General features: G+C 46.9%; 1 protein-coding gene across 1 annotated transcript in view; it reads right to left on the reverse strand.

The window, feature by feature from the left end:
- sdk2b (sidekick cell adhesion molecule 2b) overlaps window positions 1-21,616 on the reverse strand; it is an 88,121-nt gene that overhangs the window by 23,696 nt on the left and 42,809 nt on the right. The window contains exons 15-33 of the mRNA XM_030755817.1: window positions 20,749-20,889; window positions 19,936-20,117; window positions 19,352-19,467; window positions 18,126-18,321; window positions 17,660-17,758; window positions 16,278-16,469; window positions 13,985-14,106; window positions 13,733-13,842; window positions 12,792-12,942; window positions 12,414-12,651; window positions 11,535-11,650; window positions 11,143-11,332; window positions 10,871-10,969; window positions 10,117-10,311; window positions 9,232-9,433; window positions 8,728-8,831; window positions 1,626-1,696; window positions 905-1,034; window positions 211-267 (exon numbers count right to left, since the gene is read on the reverse strand). Of these exons, the coding sequence (XP_030611677.1) occupies window positions 211-267; window positions 905-1,034; window positions 1,626-1,696; window positions 8,728-8,831; window positions 9,232-9,433; window positions 10,117-10,311; window positions 10,871-10,969; window positions 11,143-11,332; window positions 11,535-11,650; window positions 12,414-12,651; window positions 12,792-12,942; window positions 13,733-13,842; window positions 13,985-14,106; window positions 16,278-16,469; window positions 17,660-17,758; window positions 18,126-18,321; window positions 19,352-19,467; window positions 19,936-20,117; window positions 20,749-20,889 (2,711 nt within the window). The remainder of the gene's footprint in view (window positions 1-210; window positions 268-904; window positions 1,035-1,625; window positions 1,697-8,727; window positions 8,832-9,231; window positions 9,434-10,116; window positions 10,312-10,870; window positions 10,970-11,142; window positions 11,333-11,534; window positions 11,651-12,413; window positions 12,652-12,791; window positions 12,943-13,732; window positions 13,843-13,984; window positions 14,107-16,277; window positions 16,470-17,659; window positions 17,759-18,125; window positions 18,322-19,351; window positions 19,468-19,935; window positions 20,118-20,748; window positions 20,890-21,616) is intronic.

Raw genomic sequence — 21,616 nt, forward strand, 5'->3', positions numbered from 1 at the left:
AGAAGTGTTTGTACCAGGCAATGTGATTATAAGCAGCCAAATGTTGTGTTAATTTGCTTAACACTCGGCTTTCTCTGTTCTAGTTTGAGGGGCACTTGAGAAAAAATTGAGATCCAAAAGGAAAATGTCTTTTTTTTTCCAACCTAATTTGTCTGAGGACTGAATTATTGAGTGTATGTGTTGTGAGACAAAGATGTAACACAAACTTACTGTCTAACTCGTACTGGGTGAGCGCTGAATCAGTCAGATTTCGGATGCTGTAGGGGGCTGCAGGTAGGAGACAGAAAAAGGAGAAATGAGAACAGTTGGAGACGAAGGTGGTAGAGTTCAAAGTCTCACATTTTTAGGTGTTAATGAGGGCAGCGACATTATCATAAAACAAACAACCCAACGTGATCATAGCTCTGAATGAGCAACAGAGTGAGCCAACAAGAGTAAAATTATAGGCCAAGTTTCACAAAGCAGTAGAAAGAGCGAGGGCTGCAGAGTAAGCCTAATAATAGCCTGCAGCTGATAACCACTGATCACAAGATGAAATGTTTTGCTGTGAAGTGTCAAGACCAGTGGGGAAATCTTGGCAACAGTTAGGCCTTTGTGAGAATTTTCCTCTAATGGAAACGGTGCTGCTGACGCATAAAGGCAGCGTATGAATCGTCAGCCATAACAGACTTATAATTATGTGTTACTCAATGAAAGTGTAAAGTGTAAAGTATTCTTTTTGATGTGTAATTTCTATCCTTGGTTATTTCCTAAATTCATAATGTCACATTTCATCTCACACACTGGAGAGTTAGATTTCATGCAGTACACAGCTGTTACAGTACACAGTCGATTTTTGTTAGGATCCTGTGGTGTAGGCGGTGGCATGATGAAATGTGTTTTGTTGGTAGCAGTTGCTCCTCACCGGAGAGCTCAGCCCAGGCGGACGCACTGTTGACTGTGTGGATGTAACTGCGCAGACGGTCATACAGCAGCTCCCGGTACCGAATCCGAAAGCCCAGTAAGATACCGTTTATCTTCTCCTCAGAGGGGGGCTGAGGACAAAGATGTGTAGTTAATGTTAGTCAAATGTAGCAGATCACTGCAGACCTGCATGTGACCCAAGTTTATTTAGTTTGAAGGTCAGAAAAAAGCTGATTTTACAGGAATTTTGTCGTTCTTGCTTCACTGAATAAAGAACAAACGCTGCATCACAGTTTTGTCGCTGACTTGTCATCAGCAGCGAAGACTTGCAGTAATTTTTATACACAGACAGAAAGAAAATCATCACACTAATTACTCATCCACAGGTTGAGTAATGAAGGAAAATCCCCTGTGGCTGAGCAATGGGGGAACAGGCTCACAGGAGAGAATTAAAAAAAATCCTCATAAACTCTACAAGTGTTCTCCATAAAACTAAAACTGGGTCTGTTTTCTTTTTATGATCTGTTAATTCAGGTGTGAGTGTGGGAGAAGGTGTTTTTATTACACAGTGTGCAGTGTGTGTACTGTAAGTATAGGCCTTGCTGTGCAGTACTGTATCACGCTCTGTCATTAGAAGCCACTTTCTCAGACTTGACTAGTTCATGGATTTCCAAAACAGTAAAATATGTAGCGACATATAAAGTTATTGTATTTGTCCTTACCTGCCAGCGGATCAGCACTGATGTTGTTGTGTGCGGCGTGACAGAGAGAATTGTGGGTGCTTCGTCAGGCACTGAGGTAATAAAAGTGAAACAAATTAGCTAAATTGACCTGAAAATCTGCACAATTCAAGATGGTAACCTATCCATGTGCAGTGGCATTCATGGAGCATAAATACACAACAGCCAAACAACTGATGAGTCAGAAGTAGCAGAGGGAAGGATCAGCAGAGTTTCTTTAGTTCAGTAAGCACCAGAGGGAGACCTGTTCTTCTCTCTGGTCTGATGATCGTTCACACGTGATAGTTCAGCAGCAATATCCCGATGACAACAAAACGCTCATTAATGCAAACATCAAATATTCATAACGATACAACTCAAAGTCGTACCTCAGACTTTTCTTTCTATAACAGTGTTAATATTTAACCTAAATACTGAATGAATATATGATACAGTACATGAATATCAAAGATACCACACAATTGTTTGATACCGCAAAGTAATCATTTTGTGAAAATGGATCAATAACTGTTATGTGTGCATTTTAACATTAGAGTCCATGCTGGCTGACAAACTGACAGTGTCAGTAAAGGAAGTCAAGCCAAGAAAATGTCTTGCATAACACACCATAAAAGGACTATGCATCAATATGACACATGCATACATTCAACAAATTACAGATGAGTGAGCTTTAGAGGCAGATGTTGTACCTACAGACTAAGCCAGACAAGATATTTACAACTTCATACCAGGTTTGTGCCAAAGGCTCAGTCACACTAGGATGGCAACCTGAACCCGGAACACCCTCAACCTCTGGGAGACTTTTGATTGCAAGGTGATTGCACGGATCGCCTGGTCGGAGGCAACCTGTCTCCAAACAATCACATTTTGACTTGGACTACAATCACGCTCAGACTGATTGGTGAAGGTTTACAAATAGTTACTGTCTAATTTATAGATGCAGACAGATTGCCAGCACAGTGCAATCAATCAATCAAAGTCACTTTGCGTCAGTGAGTGCAACTTGTCTGCAATGTGTTTCTTTGCAATAGGATCTCAACTGGTTGCCGACTGTTTTTATTCTATAAAAAAGCTAAGTTGCCGATTGCCTATAGTGTATGTCTAAAGTCTGTGAATTGATCTGCAAGTAATTGATTGAAATATGAATTAGATCCCCAAGCGAAACATGACAGTAGGTGGAGAAACCCTTGTTGGCAAGCACATTGGTAAGATGTTTCTTGTAGCTGGTCACCAGGTTGGCACAAATCTCAGGAGACATTTTGGCCACTCCTCTTCACAGAAACTCTCTAAATCCTTTAGGGTTCTTGGCTGCTGATTGGAAACTCAAAGCTTCAGCTCCCTCCACAGATTTTCTACAGGACTGAGGTTTGGAAATCAGCTCGGCCACTCCATGACCTTAATGTACTTCTTTTTTAGCTGCTCCTTTGCTGCCTTGGTGGTATGTTTCGGGTCACTGTGATGCTGGAAGACCCATCCACGACCCATCTTCAGTGTTCTGGCTGAGGGAACAAGGTTGTTGTCGAAGATGTTACAGTAGATGGTGTCATGTCCTGGGCCGTTGGCCCAGCGTTTTGTGTTAGTTTATTTCCTGAGTGTGTCCTCCCAGTAGGTTGATGTCTTGTGTTTCCTAGTGTTGTGATATGTCTGCGTCTCTGTCCTGAGTCTGTGCCTGTTCCCCGTGTTTAGTCAGTATGTTCCTTGGTTTGTCACTTCCTGTTTATTTTGACAGTCTGGTTTTCCTGTGCTTTGTGTTCAGCTTTGCTTCCCCTGTGTAATTAGTTTCATTTGCCTCACCTGTTGTTCCCTGCTGTTTCCTCTTGCCCTGATTACCCAGTGTGTATTTAAGCCCTCAGTTTCCATGTGTTCCTTGTCGCGTCGTTGACGTTGTGTGCCCGTGTGTTCCTGTGCTCCCTGTGTCTGCCCGTCGTCTCCCTTCGTCCCCCTTCCAAGGTTTTTTGTATGTGTTTTTGCCTATGTAAATAAATACCCTTTTAAGTGATGTTTACCTCTGGTGTCCTGCGCGGTTGCCCTTCCTCGCCTGTTTCCTCCCCGGCCATGACAGAACGACGCGACCAGACTATGGACCCCGCGGATACCAGGAGCCCCTCCGAGCAAGAGGAAGTGATTTTGGAGCTCATAGATCTCTCCAGGAACATCATTCATGCCACTGATGAACCCCGTCAGATTATTCAGGCAATTTTCTGCTGCAGACTTTTTTCTTCCTCCACTTGGCTCCTCACCCATCCTGACACTGCCTCCCTTGCCCATTCCATAATCATGCTCCGGAAAAACTTACAAGCTAAACTGTATAATATTGGTCGCCCTGTCCAGGGCAAGGACACAACCTTTTTCCTCCAAGCCATCACTAATTCACCTCTCCTGCAGCCGGTCATCTCACCTCCGTCGTCTCCTCCGCACCACTGCAGCTCAGCACCACAGGCGCTGCCTCGCTTTCCGGATCCGCCGTCATCCCTTCAACTCACCTCTCCCACCTCGTCATTTTCATCCTTTCACCCACAGCCCACCGCCTCCCCAGACCTCTCTTGGCTGCCAGATGATGTGGAGCTTATTGATTCACCTCTGCTGGTGGACATCCTGGATGCTGAGAATCGTGCTTCCCACTCCAACAGAACGCGAAGGAAGCAGCGCTCCCGGCGTCGCCGTGCTCCTCCCCAGCCACTCTCGCCTCAGTCAGCTGTAGCGCCTGCTCAGTCGCAGTCTTCCCAGTCAGCTGTAGCTCCAGCTCCCCCTCAGTCGCAGTGTTCCAAGTCAGCTGTAGCTCCAGCTCCCCCTCAGTCGCAGTGTTCCAAGTCAGCTGTAGCTCCAGCTCCCCCTCAGTCGCAGTGTTCCAAGTCAGCTGTAGCTCCAGCTCCCCCTCAGTCGCAGTGTTCCATGTCAGCCGTAGCTCCAGCTCCCCCTCAGTCGCAGTGTTCCATGTCAGCTGTAGCTCCAGCTCCTCCTCAGTCGCAGTCCCAGACCCCTCAGTTAGCTCCAGCTCCCTCTGTTCACCCTGCTCCAGCTCCCTTAGCTCCAGCTTCCCCTGCACCTGTACCTGTTCGGCGGGTGGGGGCAGCCACGGACGGGCTGACCTCTGCACTCGCACCTGTTCGGCGGGTGGGGGCAGCCACGGACGGGCTGACCTCTGCACTCGCACCTGTTCGGCGGGTGGGGGCAGCCACGGACGGGCTGACCTCGGCACTCGCACCTGTTCCGCGGGTGGGGGCAGCCACGGACGGGCTGACCTCGGCACTCGCACCTGTTCCGCGGGTGGGGGCAGCCACGGACGGGCTGACCTCGGCACTCGCACCTGTTCCGTGGGTGGGGGCAGCCAGGTCCAAGCCTTCGCATCGGTTTTCTGTGTTAGCTGCAGCAGCAGGGTCTCAGTCAGCTCTAGCTCCAGTCGCTCTCCCTCGCCTTCAGTCAACTCCAGTAACTCTTCCTCGGTCCCCAGTGTCAGCTGTTTCAGTGCCCTCTCAGTCAGTTCCCTCAGCCCCTGTCTTAGTTCCTTCGGTTTTGGTCCCAGTTCCCTCAGCTCCTGCTCCTTCTGTAGCTCCAGTAGTGTCAGCTCCCTCTCAGGCCCCAGTGTCAGCTAGCTCTCAGCCTGCTCCCACGCAGCCAGCCCTCCCTAGCTCTCGGTCTGTTTCCACGCAGCCAGATCTCCCTAGCTCTCGGTCTGTTTCCACGCAGCCAGATCTCCCTAGCTCTCGGTCTGTTTCCACGCAGCCAGATCTCCCTAGCTCTCGGTCTGTTTCCACGCAGCCAGATCTCCCTAGCTCTCGGTCTGTTTCCACGCAGCCAGATCTCCCTAGCTCTCGGTCTGTTTCCACGCAGCCAGATCTCCCTAGCTCTCGGTCTGCTTCCACGCAGTCTGCTCTCTCTGGCTCGCGGTCTGTTTCCACGCAGCCAGATCTCCCTAGCTCACAGCCCGCTCTCTCTGGCTCCCGGCCTGCTTCCACGCAGCCAGTCGTCTCCCGGCCTGCTTCCACGCAGCCAGTCATCTCCCGGCCTGCTTCCACGCAGCCGTCGTTTGACACACCCAAACTGTCCCCTGAGCAGCCCCTGCTGCCCAGGATGACGACCACCCAGCCGGCACTCCGGTCCTCTACAGCATCTTGGCCTTCAGCAGTGCTGCTGCCCGCTCTCCCTCGTCCTCAGTCGGCTTCCGCTCTAGCCTCCGCTCAGTCCGAGCCGTTGGGGGTCTCCGCTCAGTCCGAGCGCTCCGAGCCAGAGGGTCCCGCTCAGTCCGAGCCGGTGGGGGTCTCCGCTCAGTCCGAGCGCTCCGCGCCAGAGGGCCCCGCTCAGTCCGAGCGCTCCGCGCCAGAGGGTCCCGCTCAGTCCGAACCGATGGGGGTCTCCGCTCAGTCCGAGCCAGGGGGTCCCGCTCAGTCCGAGCGCTCCGCGCCTGTGGGTCCCGCTCAGTCCGAGCGCTCCGCGCCAGAGGGTCCCGCTCAGTCCGAGCCGATGGGGGTCTCCGCTCAGTCCGCGCCAGGGGGTCCCGCTCAGTCCGAGCGCTCCGCGCCAGAGGGTCCCGCTCAGTCCGAGCGCTCCGCGCACGAGGGTCCCGCTCAGTCCGAGCCGATGGGGGTCTCCGCTCAGTCCGAGCGCTCCGAGCCAGGGGGTCCCGCTCAGTCCGAGCGCTCCGAGCCAGAGGGTCCCGCTCAGTCCGAGCGCTCCGCGCACGAGGGTCCCGCTCAGTCCGAGCCGATGGGGGTCTCCGCTCAGTCCGAGCGCTCCGAGCCAGGGGGTCCCGCTCAGTCCGAGCCGGTGGGGGTCTCTGCTCAGTCCGAGCGCTCCACGTCGCCCGAGGGTTCCCCACCAGAGCCCGGGGTCGCCCTTCTCCGCCGCCGCATGCCCCGCGGTCGGCCTCCAGTGCCTGCACCTCGTCTCCGCCGCCGCACGCCCCGCGGTCGGCCTCCAGTGTTTGCTCCCCGTCGTCGCCGCCGCATGCCCCGCAGCCGGCCTCCAGTGACTCCTCCTCGTCTCCGCCGCTGGGAGCGCGGTCGGCCTCCAGTGACTCCTCCTCGTCGTCGCCGCCGCCGCTGGGAGCGTGGTCGGCCTCCAGTGGCTCCCCCTCGTCGTCGCCGCCGCCGCTGGGGGCGCGGTCGGCCTCCAGTGACTCCCCCTCGTCGTCGCCGCCGCCGCTGGGAGCGCGGTCGGCCTCCAGTGACTCCCCCTCGTCGTCGCCGCCGCCGCTGGGAGCGCGGTCGGCCTCCAGTGACTCCCCCTTGTCGTCGCCGCCGCCGCTGGGAGCGCGGTCGGCCTCCAGTGATTCCTCCTCGTCCTCGTCGCCGCCGCCGCTGGGAGCGCGGTCAGCCTCCCTCGTTGGGACTTTGCTTTGTGGCCCCTTGGCCCCTGCGGCCTCCTGAACTGTGTGTTTTTTGTTTTGGATTTCCCACTGACTCCCCTGAACTGTGGACTGTTTTTTCCCCTGCTGTTTTTGTTTTGTCATAGCTCCTGAACTGTTCCTTGTTTTGACCCCCTGTTTTTGGACATTGGAGCTCTCCGGCCTTGTGCTGTCGCTTTTTATTTCGTCCGGTTGTTTTTTGTTTTCTCATCCCCGTGTTTTGCTCTGGTTTTTGGACTGTTATTCAGCTTGTGCCATTGCTTTTCTTTGTTCTGTTCCTTTTGCTTATTGTTTTTTGCCCTCTTGCTCTACCCTTGCTCCAGTGCTTCCTTGTGTTTTTGGGTTTGTTCCTGACTTTGTTTGCTCCCTGTCTGTTTTTGTTTCGGGCCCTCCTTCCTGGTCCCCCGCCTCCCGCCCTGGTCTGGTTTTGTTTCTTGTTTTGGCCGTCGGGAGCCGGCCTTTGAGGGGGGGGTACTGTCATGTCCTGGGCCGTTGGCCCAGCGTTTTGTGTTAGTTTATTTCCTGAGTGTGTCCTCCCAGTAGGTTGATGTCTTGTGTTTCCTAGTGTTGTGATATGTCTGCGTCTCTGTCCTGAGTCTGTGCCTGTTCCCCGTGTTTAGTCAGTATGTTCCTTGGTTTGTCACTTCCTGTTTATTTTGACAGTCTGGTTTTCCTGTGCTTTGTGTTCAGCTTTGCTTCCCCTGTGTAATTAGTTTCATTTGCCTCACCTGTTGTTCCCTGCTGTTTCCTCTTGCCCTGATTACCCAGTGTGTATTTAAGCCCTCAGTTTCCATGTGTTCCTTGTCGCGTCGTTGACGTTGTGTGCCCGTGTGTTCCTGTGCTCCCTGTGTCTGCCCGTCGTCTCCCTTCGTCCCCCTTCCAAGGTTTTTTGTATGTGTTTTTCCCTATGTAAATAAATACCCTTTTAAGTGATGTTTACCTCTGGTGTCCTGCGCGGTTGCCCTTCCTTGCCTGTTTCCTCCCCGGCCATGACAGATGGTCCCGTCAACTGGCCCCTCAATATGATGAAACTGTTCTGCACCCTTAGTAGAAAATCAGCCCCAAAGCATCATGTTTCCACCTCTGTGCTTGACTGTGGGGATGCTGGTCTTTGGCTCATACTCAGGTCGAGTTGATGCCAAAGAGCTTGATTTTGGTTTCATCTGACCACAGCACTTTCTCTGAATCATTTAGATGGTCACTGGCAAACATAAGACGGGCCTGCACATGTGACTTCTTTAGCAGGGAGACTGTGCATGCCCTGCAAGATTTAAATCCATTGCAGTGCAGTGTGTTAACAGTGGCATTCTTGGTGACTGTGGTCCAAACTGCCTTCAGATCACTAAAAAGCTGCTCCTGTCTAGTTTAGGGCTGATCCACCACCTTTCTCATCCTCACCCCATGAGCTCCAGACCGACTGACTTTGTTTTGGTGCTGTCTTGATGCACGGGTATCATTTTGAAAATGGCAGATGACTGCAAGTAGCTGCAGACCCGGTCCTTGACCTTGACGCAGCCGTTTCAAAGACAATGGGATTGCAGGTCTCCAGCCACTGTTTTCCCCAGTGTGACTGTAGCATAAGCTAAGCCAGCTGACTTTAAGATATTTGAGTGTAATAACATCAAATATAACTTTAGTCAACAACAACCAAAGACAACCAAAAACACATTTTCTTCTTAATGCACTCATCGTGTCATCAGATGTTGATGCTGTGAACAATGCTCATAACGTTCCTCTTACCATCCTGTAGAGTTGTGATTGCTTCACTTTCCTGACTGTACTCGCTGTCCCCGATGTCATTTGTGGCTTTTACTCTGAACTGGTAAGATGTGAAGGGCTTCAGCCTTAGAAATGAAAGCACAGAAAAGCCCATCAATCTTAATCACAAACTTCAGCTCCGAAACTTTGAACTTTTTAAACCCCACACATCAACGAGAGCAGGTCTCGCTGCACGAGCTACAAGGTTTACAAGCAAACTATCACACATGCTTTAAACCAGACTGGGACCTTAATGGCAAATGCAATTTCAGATTTGTGTTTGTCACATGTATTTCCATTGTTTGCAGTCCAAACAGCAATCGCCTGGTAACATTTAAAAGGACACAGCTGCACTGCAGCTAGGGGAATATTTAAGAGAATGCATCAGCGACGAGTGTGAGAAGGCAACATCTGTTCTGATAACGGGAATAAAAAAATTCACCCCTTATTGTAACAAGAAGCTGTTACCTGATGAGTACACTCTACCTGGATACTATGTAGGATGTGGCCTCGTGGCTGACGGAGGCTGAGTGGACAGTCCAGTTGCTGTCAGGAAGTTCTCTCAACTGGACCGTGTAGTAACGCACAGGAGACAGGCCGTCGCTACCTGGCTCCCATGAAAGCAACACCTGGCGAGCCTGGACATTTTTCTGAGGAACCAGGGGGCGGCTGGTGGGCTGAGGATGAGCTGGAACAAGAGCAGGAGCAAGTAAGGGAAGGAGAAACGGACAGCAGGATGCATGAACAACAGACATTAAAGCTGTATGTAAAGGATCGCATGTGATCGGATGAATTGGGGAAAATTGAATATTTTTAGAGTTATTAGAAAGAGCACAAAAATATACACCTCTCATTTTTCATCTGCTCACACTTATGTGAGCTATGTTGAGCTGACAAGAAAAAAAAGTGGGATTCTGATGCTGGAATGAAAAGTAGCTGAGAAACTAAAGTTGCATAGTACACAATCCACAGCGTGCCTTGAGGGAAGCAGATGGACTGATGCATTCTCACAACGACATCAGAGCGCTCCCGATAAATACCCACAGGGCACAGACACTGCTCTGGAAAACACATCTGCTCGCTGAACTGTTGACTGGAAATGAACTAAGTGCAATGAAGGCTCAGTACAGCTCTCTGTATGTTGTGCCATTACTGAGATCATACACCTGTGCCTGGTCTCAGGTGTCAGCACCATTTATACAACTGTTACTATATTTCCTGCTTTGTTAGTGAAATACAAATTACGTTGCTGTTACACTTCACCAGCATCTTTTTCCTTTTTTTCCATTTTCTCAGTCAAACTGCTGTTTTTATCACCCTCCACATATCCAGCACTCTAATATGTCAGTATAAAAATAAACATGGAGGTACCTCTTTTCTCTGTGGTAACCACGAGGGCCTCGGCCGCCTCACCCCAGCCTTTCCTTGTCTGTGCTGTGATGCGAAACACATAGACAGTTTCTGCCTTGAGGTTAGTCACTGTGTACTGGCGAGCGCTGGGGTTCAGGACGTCCACCGTGGCTGTGTTGCTGTTGGTGGAGTTGAGGTGGTACGTGATCTGGTAGGCTGCAGAAGAGATAAATGGTCTTAATAAAGCTGTCAGAGAAGCTCTGGGTTAGACTGAACGGCGTATTTCAGGAGCATTGGAAGAAACTGGTGTTTATATTGTTATTAAAAGGGAAATGAAGCTGTGCTGTGGACAGCTGTGTTCCTTTTGACAGGATTTCATTAGCATCTACTCCTGCATGCTACTGTGCAGGCCTGTCACACCGGACAGTTTCAACTAAATTATCCAACAGATGTTTAATGGAATAAATACTCACAAGGAAATCCCCAATAAGCCAACAAGTAAATCCCAGTCCCTTTATTACAAACCGGAAAATAACAAGACTTGATTTCCCCCAACGAGTACGGTCTAATCCACTTAGTTGGAAAAAAAAGAAAAAAAAAGAAAGAAACTTTGCAAGAGTATGTTTATAATCATCAGGAGCAAAAACTGCTGCTTTCTTTTCCAATACTGATGCTACAGGATGAGAGCAATACTGGATCTGTAGACCAGAATTAAGAGCCAAATTTTAATTAAAAAACCCTCATTTATTAAAGAGAAAAACTGTATGTTACTAACCAAGTATAATGCCATTTGGCTGGGCGGGGGACTGCCAAATAAGGCGGACTGAAGTGGTTCGGACTTCAGGGAACAGGATCCCCACCGGAGGTCCGGGGACTGTGAGCAGGAGACACAGATTTTAACTTAAAAACACCACCTGCCTTTTCACCATTTAAGGTCCAAAAAAGAAAGACAGAAGAATCTCCACTATTAAACAATTATTACAATATCATTACTATTTATTTTTACAGAACTGTAACGCTCAATCTTGCTCTACCCAATGCTCCTACCATCATCCAAAGTCCTTTCAAGGATGGGCGGAGAGGTGGGCCGTCCATCCCCAATCCGTGTGAAAGCCAGAACTTGGATCTCATAGAGCACATATTTCCCCAGACCAGTCAGCTGGACACTGTGTGTGGCGTTCCCCTCTACTGTCCAGAAGTGGACCGGGCTGTCTGAGTCCTTCTCTTTATACACCACCTGACTCGGTGAGGAGACAGGAGAAAGAAGTTGGGGAAAGTGAATATGGAAATTAAGTAGGACAAACAGCCTCGCAAACCACAACCACGCTGAGCAGTTTACTGCATAAAATAGCTGAGGTTTTTCCAAACTAATTAGACGCCTCGGAAAGCTCAGTCAATAAACAGGGTATAGCTGCCAAACATAAAAAGCACAAATAGACCTTGTAGCCCAGAATGAGACCGTTCCTGTCGGGCTCTGGGACTTCAAACCAGCGCACCAAGATGCTGCTAGAAGTGGTGGCAAAGGCAGATGTGTTTGTGGGACCACTGGAGGGAACTGGGAAAAAAAACAGGGAGATCATTGGGGTGAAAACATGCCTGGATAGTCTGCAGTTTGCCATATATTCTGAAAAATCTGTCACATATCCTGTGCATGTGGGTTATTATTGTGTACACATGGATCTAAAATAGACAAGTGGATTCATTATTTGTGCTTGTGTATGCACATAGAAGCTCATATTCTTTTGGCCTGCTGAAAAAACCCCTCAAGAACAAGGCTCTTCTCTTCCTTGGCACTCATCCTTGGACAATATGCCTGATTCCAAAGAATTCGCTGGAGTGTGTGGAAAAACGAGCACAAGAATTCCACATTTAAGTCCATGTGTTCTCCATTTCCTCAGACTCCATTCTTAGCTCCTTCCATTCCTTTCTGCCCAATGCTGAGCGAGAGGCATGAAAGCGGTAGGAAGGATGGAAAAGCAGTGTCTTTGCATATATTAAAGAGGGCTATTAAAAAGACTCTAGCAGGGCACGTGAGCAGGAAACAATCTGCTCATGGATTTACCATATGGCAAAGTGTTAAGTGTTTGTTTGACACCTCTAATATGACTAATAATAAAGACATTCAGCACAGATGCTGCAAATACAGTGTCACAGAAGTAATGAGGGTGTTTTTAGTTTGGCTTTGTGAAAATGTGTTCACACAGAAATATGTGTGAGGCATTTTGGGAATTTGACCTTTAACAGAAAAAAAGAGACTTTTGACTAATTGTGCATTACTTTTCCAAACAAACAGTGTTTTTGCACAACGTGGACCTCACCAGATTCCCGGGTCCTGCCTCTGACTGGCTGGCTCCAGGGTCCCACTCCAATGCCGTTGACAGCCTGGACCCTGACCTCATATTCTGTCCACTCCTCCAGGTCCTCAATAGTAAACTCTCTCTCCAGACGGTCAGTAATAACATGGGTGAGCGGATGGCCCTGTGAGCCTGCACGGGAGTACTGAACCCTGTAGCCCACCTGCTCTGCATTTCCATTATATTCCCATTCAGGCAAAGGCTGGACGTGAGCATTAGGAGAGGATGGAGAGAAAAGTTGGATTAAAAAGGCCTGGTTTCTTCAGCACAGAAGTTTTTGTTTTTTTTTCTTCCACAGTGTCACAAACAATAAAAATACAATAGAAGAAGATTTCCACTCACCATCCATCGTAACCAGAGGCTCGTCTCGCTCGCGGTGCGCAGGGTGACGTTGGCAGGGGCCATGTCGGGTGGAGCTGGTAGGGTCTGAATCTTTCTGGAGGGCTGGCTGGGAGGACTGGTACCCACTATGTTTACCTGACGCATCCGGAACCTGGTATATGGATTTGAACATCATTATACAAATGCATCTTGTGGAAAATGCTCACCTGATTTAAGCTGCAGTCCTGAAACTCTGAATCTGGCAGCTCAAAATGAACCTGCAGTGATCAGCATTATGGTCGCACTTGCATCCTCTTACATGAGGCTTATTGCATTTGAACAAGATCAGAGCACTGAATATGAATAAAGCATGAATATGCTGAGAGGGGGGCTTATTTGTATTATGGCCTGAATATGCAAAACAACTAAATTTTGCATTTAACTATATTGAAATGAAACGTGTCAGTGCTGATGTTGGAATGATGAGAACTATAGCTGCTGTGAGCCTTTAGCGAAGGTTCAGTGAAATGCTAATTGCTTACAGTGAATGTGATGGTGAAAAACAAGCCAAGATAAAAATCAGGCATACAGTTAAAAAACTTGAATCTGGAATCCAAATCAAAGGAAAACATAAGAAGTTAAGCTGCTGGGATCTGCAGAAATGAAATGAGCACACAGATACAAAAGGCACACGCTTCATTTCAATATCAACTGGCACCGCAAAGAGGATACTGGGATTATGAGCTGTTCATACCTAATAGGACTTTAACAACAATAATAATAAATAATAAATCTGTAGTATGTGTGTGATGGTCCTTTGTTACTTTTGTAACAAAAATGAGTGTACTTTAGATGCCTATAAAACCATAAAATTAGATGCCCATCTGAACCAAAAAAAGTTACTCTCAGGTGCAGAGGAAAGATTAACGGGAGGCAAACTGAAGGAGTTCCCGGTGCGTTACCTGTATAAGGTGAATGGGTTGAGACCTGGCACCTCTAAGGAGCGAGCCTCAGGTTCGTTGAATACCTGGTGGACCACCACCCAATCCTCATTCTCTCCTACCGCACCCACCTGGGACCAAGACAACAGAGAGGTGACAAATACTGCAGATAACAACAGCATACCTCTGTCTGAGGAACTGCTGAATTTCTGCCAAGGACTCCAAAAAATAAAAAAAAATCGGTACATGAGTTGTGGTTGAAATTTGCCTCACCTGGGCCTCCACCAGCCAACGGGAAATAGAAGTTTTGCCATCATAGCCAGGTTTGAACTGCAGGTTGATGGAGCGTGGGCCAATGTTGGAAATGGCCATGTTGGTAGGAGGCCCAGGAAGCTCTGCGGAGAAAAACAGATTAGACGAGTCAAAGCTGAACAACGAGAAGCATACAAAAATAACGGGGTGATACTACTATGGATATTTTCCCTCTGCCACAGGGTAGTTTTTGAGTTTGTGGACTGCATGGGAAAATCCATCAACCACAGCACCCTCTTGTGGCAGTACAGATACTGCACGTGTACATTTCTCTGCTAAGTCGTCCTGTTCTCTCCCCGGTGCTCCCACCTTCAGCCAAGACACCGAAAGGAGATTAGATTTGGAAAAGATGCTTACACACAGTACACAGATGGAGACAATGCCATGAATGTCAATTACACTGCAGTTATCTGGAGATATGATTCAATCTGATATCCTACTTGTTTACACTTGAGCTGAATAAACAATAAGAATGGATTATTCACTGGTAATCCTGGAGGGGGAAACAAACCTGAAAATGGTGAATTCAAAGAACAGCAGCATGCCATATGTGTATATATATATATATATATATATATATATATATATATATATATATATATATATATATATATATATATATATATATATATATATATATATTCATTCTTGGTCCTTTTTTTTAGCTGCATACTTTTCTGTACTTAAACATTAAACCTACTAGGTGAGCCCCTCTTTCCAAAGCACAATTCAGCTCACATAAAATCTAGTTGAAGACATTAATGCAAACCATAGCTCGCCGGTATGACCTAACATTAAAAAGATATCATTAGTGCCATGGGGGTACTAAGCAGTTTTTCCAAGATTGCTTAAATGTGAGTGTATTCAGTCATAATGAAATGCAGATTATGTGTTGCTGTAAAATTCCCACCTCTAAATTATTTGCATGACTGATTATTGAAGCTGCTTTTAGCTGGGTCATTACAGTACAGTTGTAGGCACATAGGCGTTTCCTTTATACCTATACAATGGGAGTAATTGCTATTCTGGGGAACATAAGTGCTGCACTGAGGCCCGTTCTCAATAAAACAGGCTGTCACGCACAGGTTTCACAGATGCACAGCCTCTGAATGTAGCTCCAGTAATTGATGCGGGCATTGTGTTTCTGTCGCACAGTTTTTGCAAATATGAAATCATTAAACACTGTAATCGTCCTTAATGTTATCGAGGGAGCTATTATTTTGTGAATGCCGTGCAGATACGTGCATGCGCAGGTTTTTTTGCTTCTGTCCGAGATGAGGTGACTGGGGTCAGATTTCATTGTGTCTGGCGCCAGACAGCACTGAGTGTGTTCACCAAGTTCACTGTGTAACAGTAAATCTACAGGAAGGGACGGTTCGGTAAAGGTCCCCCGCTGCTCATTAATCTGAATAGTTGAGAATTAATTGAGCTTTGTTAAAGTTTTATGTTTGTTAATTGCACACAGCCTGGAGAAAGGCAGGTATTTTCTAAGCATGCTTAAAACAAAATATAAAGGTATTTTTTCTAATACGTGGTGTCATGTAAAGCATCCCTGAATTTACTTTCACAACATGCCACCACCTCTCCACATAATGCCTTCTGCTCTGCAGGGTGCTCTCCAAATACTGAGAAATGAAGGCTGATGATGTTTACAATGAGACTGAATGAGGATTCAAACTTTTAACAAAATAAAAAAAATTAGATTTTTATCACAAACTGACACTTTGGGACTGGACCGCAGCGTGTGAAATGTAGACTCCAGCGTCTGAAAGAGTGAATATGTCCAGTTCAGACTCAAAGTTACAGTTTTGTGAGCAAGAAAATTTTCATTTACCTCTGATGCAGTGGAGGAATGTGTCTTAATCCATTTTCACACCTGAACTGCAGATAATATGGGGAAAATCATAATCCTACCCTAACATTGTCCTTTGTTTGGCGCAGGCCTGAAGTCTGAGTAGACGACCACTCACAGGCTGTGAAGTCACACAACTTTTCATGTGTTTTTCTCACACTGGCAACGATTTGTGCACACTGACCCCCACACAGACTCCGCAGGTTAAAGACCATTGAACGCCCGATAAACTGCATCGGTTTGTGTTCTCATGTGTACCTCTGCCTGCTGATATTTAGAAAAGTTCAGTGCTGCAGTTCATGTTTAAAAGCTGCTTTAGTGACCACTTTCATATCATCTGGAGTGAGATTTTTTTGGACTTACTGGCCCCGGTACATCTGAACAGATGGCTTGGTTACTGACCTGGTGGGACACCAGAGGAAATGGTGGAGGAGGACAGCATGCCCTGGCCCTTGGAGGTCATTCCTGCCACTTCAATAGTGTAGGTGGTGAGAGCAGTGAGTCCGGTGACCCTGTACTCTAAGGTGACATTGGGCAGGTAGTGGGTGACTCTGGTGTTTGTTCGGTTGTACTCCTCCCAAGAAATGCGGTAACCTGAGGAGAAGCACTGATGAGTTAACATGGACAGATAGAGAATCCTCCACGGGAAAATTTGACAGCAGTTTTACTATAATAGCAACTCAAGGCTTGCATGCTACGGGGCAAGCTAACAGAAATATTAAATTAACTTCATCAAAAATTGAATATAGCAAATTAAATAAGCCTGTGATTATACCTCCCTGCACTCACACATCCTCCGCCCACTCCCATACACACACAGACACACACATGCTCGCCCTCTCAAAGTTAATGCAATTTGCTCCTTGGCCAGCAGCTCTTTTCATGTGATTGCACAAAGCATTAAGCAGCATTTCTTGCCAAATCAATAATTTCACATGGCATGTCAGTGTTTGTCTCCTGGGAATGTGCAACACATTAAAATGTTGGAAACTGCACTGCTACTGTAAACATCAACCTTTGTGAACAGTTTAAAATTCCTGTCACAGCTTTGACTTTATTTATTTACTAGATTTCTTTTGTACACAACAAAGTTAAGAGCTTAATGAAATAATCCAGGAAGAATATTCTGCTTGTAGACTTACTGCACATTAACTGACTGATAACTTGGTGGTGTGGTAGTAAACCAAAATTGGAAACAGTACATTTCCCTGTATTATACAACAGTCACTGGATATTAGAAGCAATTTAACCAAAAGCCAAAGAACTGTTTCTGCACATTTACAGAAAGAAATGATTTCATCTTCTACCTCATCATTCAATTTGATGTTTTATTGGTCTTTATTATGTATGACAATTTAAGGACTTCTTGCCTTTTAGTCCCATACTGTTTCATACCAAAATGGTCACAAAATGGCCTGTATATTTCTTTTATGATTACACAAAACTTGACCAGTGTCTTACAAAGAGAGTCTTATTGAGACATATTTCATATGGAGAGCGTGGGAGAGGAGAGTATGTGCATGATCCAAAAAACCAAACCAAACCAAAACCAAAACCAAAAACAACGATAACGAGCCTCTCCTGGGCTAAATGAGTTCAAGCAGCTGCAATGTATACAACCAAATCCTGCAGTCTCAGTTCAACCTGAGCACTGCCTCATGCGACTGGTGTCTGTCAGCCGAACTCTGACAAATACCACCTTGGGGTAAAAAAGAGAAAAAGTGCTATTTCTCACCTTTTCTGCCTCTGGCTACGAGTATAATTTGGGAGTTGTGTGACTGTACCTGTGAGAACTCCATTCTTCTCGCTGGGCTCACTCCAGCTGACTTTGAGCGAGGTGTCCAAGATCTCGGTAAAACTCAGATGACCCACTGCACCGGGGGCTGAACAGGGACAAATAAGAATAATGAGCACAGCCAAGAGGCAGTGACTCACTCTGCATACAGTCCAGGTGCACAGATGATTGACTGGCACTTGGAAAAAGCCGCTCGCTGATGACCTCTTAGAGAATCTGAAAAACTGTGAATACAAGCTGAGGTACATTTGGAGTTTTTAATGCTTAGCAAATAACCTCTAAGGGAACTATACCCCAGTTATGATTGTAGCTGGATACAGAATATACTCATTCATTAGCACTTTTCTACAACTCCTTACTGCATGAATAATAGATCCTGCCCAAAGGATGTGTTGCTCTGAGCCACTGTGTTGCCACCATGCGAGAGAGAAAAGTGTGGCAGAAAAGTCCCTTACTGTCCTCGTGTGTCCTCACTGCTTTAGGCGGGCTGCGGGGGCCGTCTCCGGGTGTTGTGAAGCACAGCACAGAGGTGTAATACTCGGTGAACTTCTTCAGACCTGTCACATATCCCACGTGGACACTGTCCTGGAAGTTCGGTCGGACTGTTACCATGGCAACTTCGTCGTCTTTGCCAGGTTCCCAGGCCAGCAACTAAAACCGAGAAAAACAAAGAAATTACCCCAACAGTTGAAAATAAAGCAGCTAATCCTTTTTCTTCTGTAATAACTCTCACAAAACTAACAGTAGTGTCACTCAGTGGTAGTCCGAAGCCACTCTGAGGAGATATTTGGCATCATCGTTCTCCCAAATATATTTAGAAAAATGCCCCAAAGAGGTTTTGACTGGGGGCGAGTGACTGAGTAGCTCCGCCAATGCAGGCTCAAGAGAGACATGATAGCATCCCATCATTGCATACCATATAGCATCTACAAATGGGGCCTGGACTGACCAAGTAGCTGCTTGGTAATGAGTCCCTGTGGCTTGTCTACTGGGTTGTGTCTAGTAGTCAGAGTGAGAGAGTTTCCAGGGAAGTAAAGAGGATGTCAGAGGGATAAATGCTTGATTGTCTGCCTTCATTTTCCATCTCTTCTTTCTGCTTTTGCCACACTTTCTATCACTGTCCAAACTACCTACCTCCCCTTTCCTCACTGCTTCTTAAGTCTCTATCCTGGGAGAAAATCCTGGTATTTAAAATTCAGATTGGGTCTTTACAGTATGACCCTTCCACCCAGCTGACTAAGACTTGTGCACTGCCATTCAACAGACAGACAAAAAGAGAGAGAAGAAAAACCCAATAACATAATTAAGTCTCAGCGGAGTCAGCAGAAAAGTACAACTGCACCGTGGATGCGGTTTGGAGAAATCCTGTGGGCTACATTCATTCAAGGTGCACACAGCAGACGCAGAGATAGCCTACATTTGAGAGCCTGCGACAAAATAATGAAGACATTTATCATTATGGGCATGCAGCTTTACAGAGTCCCGTATGAGAAATGGTTGTAAAGATAAAGGGAATGACCTCAGACTGACGAATGGGTGAACAGAAACCATTGTTCACATTGGCACCAAATATTGCTAACCCCCTGGCTCTTCACTCCCCCTTGCTACATGTAATACTACATGCTCAACTGTGACAGGCCTGCCAATGGATGTGATGGCTGGTGGTGATGACACTACTGACCTTGTAGCCCTGGTTAATGCCGTTGATGAACTGAGGGTTAGGGGCTGTCCACGTAAAACGGATAGCTGTTGAGTTGACCGCCTCGGCCTGCACGTTGCCTGGAGCGATGGTGGGTACTGGGATGGATGAGGAAAGGAAGAAAAAGTGAGATGGAGCGGAAGAAAAAAATAGAGAAGGGCAAAAGGCAAAAAACAAGCCAAAAAGTAAGGGTGTGACAGCGCCTTTCGATTCACTGCTGGAAGTCTGCCTGCATCTGTTTAGATGTCAGTATTGATCGCTGCTGCGTAGGTCAGGGCAGATACCACCATCACTCTCTCTCTGGTACGTAAACCTCATACCAGAACTCTTTGTGGGTGTGTTTGCGGTGGTGGGACCTGTTTATGGATTTTAGAGTCGTGTCGTTTGTGTGTTTCTTACGAATGCCAGTTAGTGGCAGTGTGATTTTTTTTTTTTTGTCGTATCGCTGTATTTGTAAGGTACTGAATCCTTGTCTGACAAAAAAATAAAATACAAATACTCAGTTAATAAAAATTACTCACTGAAAAAGGCACATTGAATTAGAAGGATGCCGTGTGAGTGCTTACCTCCTTGCAGGGTCCACTCAGTGACCTTATGGCTGAAGGTGCCCAAACCCGCCCCGTTGTAGGCAGCCACCTCAATCTCATAATTAGTCCAGATGATCAGGTCCTCCAGCAGCAGCGTGGTCACATCTGGGCTGGTAATGTTCTTGATTTGGTAGTCCACGGGCAGCCCAGTGAGACGGTACCTGAGATGCACACACATGAACTTGGATGCCTGCTCTGGCTCAGAGTTGATGAGCTTGCAGAGTTTGTGACGGTTTAGTTGCTTCACTGACAAAGACATTATTATTTTACCTGAGCCCAGCAGTACATTAGAATCCCTGCTAGGGGGAGACAAAGCACCAGCCAAGAAGCAATTAAAAAAACTGACAGCACTGAGTGTTGTCTGGAAAACACCTGCTGTTTTATTTGGATGTAATGAATAAAAAGCCTGACAGAAAACCAAACTAATTACATGCCTACAGGATTTACAGTCACTTTGGCATATTGCTGACTTTACCTAATAGCCTTACTAAAGTTTTTTGAAGTAAAATCAGCAATTTAATTTTGTGTTTTTTCTCTCAGACAAGATGAATAAATATATATTAAATACAGTGGTATGTATTAAATACAGCTATTACTAGCAGCTTTCCACTCCAGTGACAAAGACAAATTAAATGGGATAAGTCGATAAGATATGCACTGCTAATAAAGTTAGAGCATTTGACCTGAAAAAGTGCCTCGTTTTACGGTCCCTCAAAAACTGTGCAAACTCTCAGCAGTCACATAAATGTAGGCGAGAGGAACGTGTCTGTGGAGAGCGGGGGGAGAGTTTACCGAACGATGTAGCCCCTCAGGATGCCGTTCTGGTGGCTTTCTGGTGGAGGCTGCCACTGGATCATGATGGACTGGTTCGTCCGACCACTAGCAATGACATTTTGTGGAGGTGCACTGGGGGGCTCCTCTGGGAGAGAAACACTGCAGAACACACACACACACACACACACACACACACATACACACACACACACACACACACACTGATAAGCTGCAATAGTAAAACATTGCCGGGCGATGTGTGTAACACTGATAATCTGTTTCTGCCAGGAAACCTAAAGCACCAGCAGAATTTGCAAGGATTTTGGGTTGCCAGGGGGCCACCGGCTGGTCTCTAGGCCTGTGTGGCAGAGGCTTTAGGTCCTGGCCTTCATGTTGATATTGCTCTGACCAGCAGCAGCCGCATTAACATCTGTACAGATGAAGCACACACACCCAGGAAACAGCAGTCCTGGAGGCAGTGACTTTCCTTAGCAGGATAACAAAACCCCACAAAACTCTGAGGAAAAGCTCAGGGAGCAGGGATCTGGTGGGATGCACCAGAATAAGCTCTGTCCACACAGGCCCCCCTCTCACCCACTCATGTCAGTCCCTCAGTGGGTCCGAGCTGGCATATTTTCTGGGAGACCAATGAGTTATTAGGCAGGCAGTTTTGGTTTTAATGTTCTAGCTATTCACTGCAGAACTTAAAGAGAAAATTTCAGCTGAAGCATTTCCTCTTAATAATATCTTGTGTCCTATAACTGCTTCCATCTGTGTCCTAGTTTCTTAATAACTAACCATAACCATAACTAACCATATAACCATTCCTTGTGCATTTTTGCTCCCCAAAATATGTGCAATACCTGACATCATCTCTGAGAAACTG

Source organism: Archocentrus centrarchus, chromosome 19 (genome assembly GCF_007364275.1).
Source record: "Archocentrus centrarchus isolate MPI-CPG fArcCen1 chromosome 19, fArcCen1, whole genome shotgun sequence".
Lineage (NCBI taxonomy): Eukaryota > Metazoa > Chordata > Actinopteri > Cichliformes > Cichlidae > Archocentrus > Archocentrus centrarchus.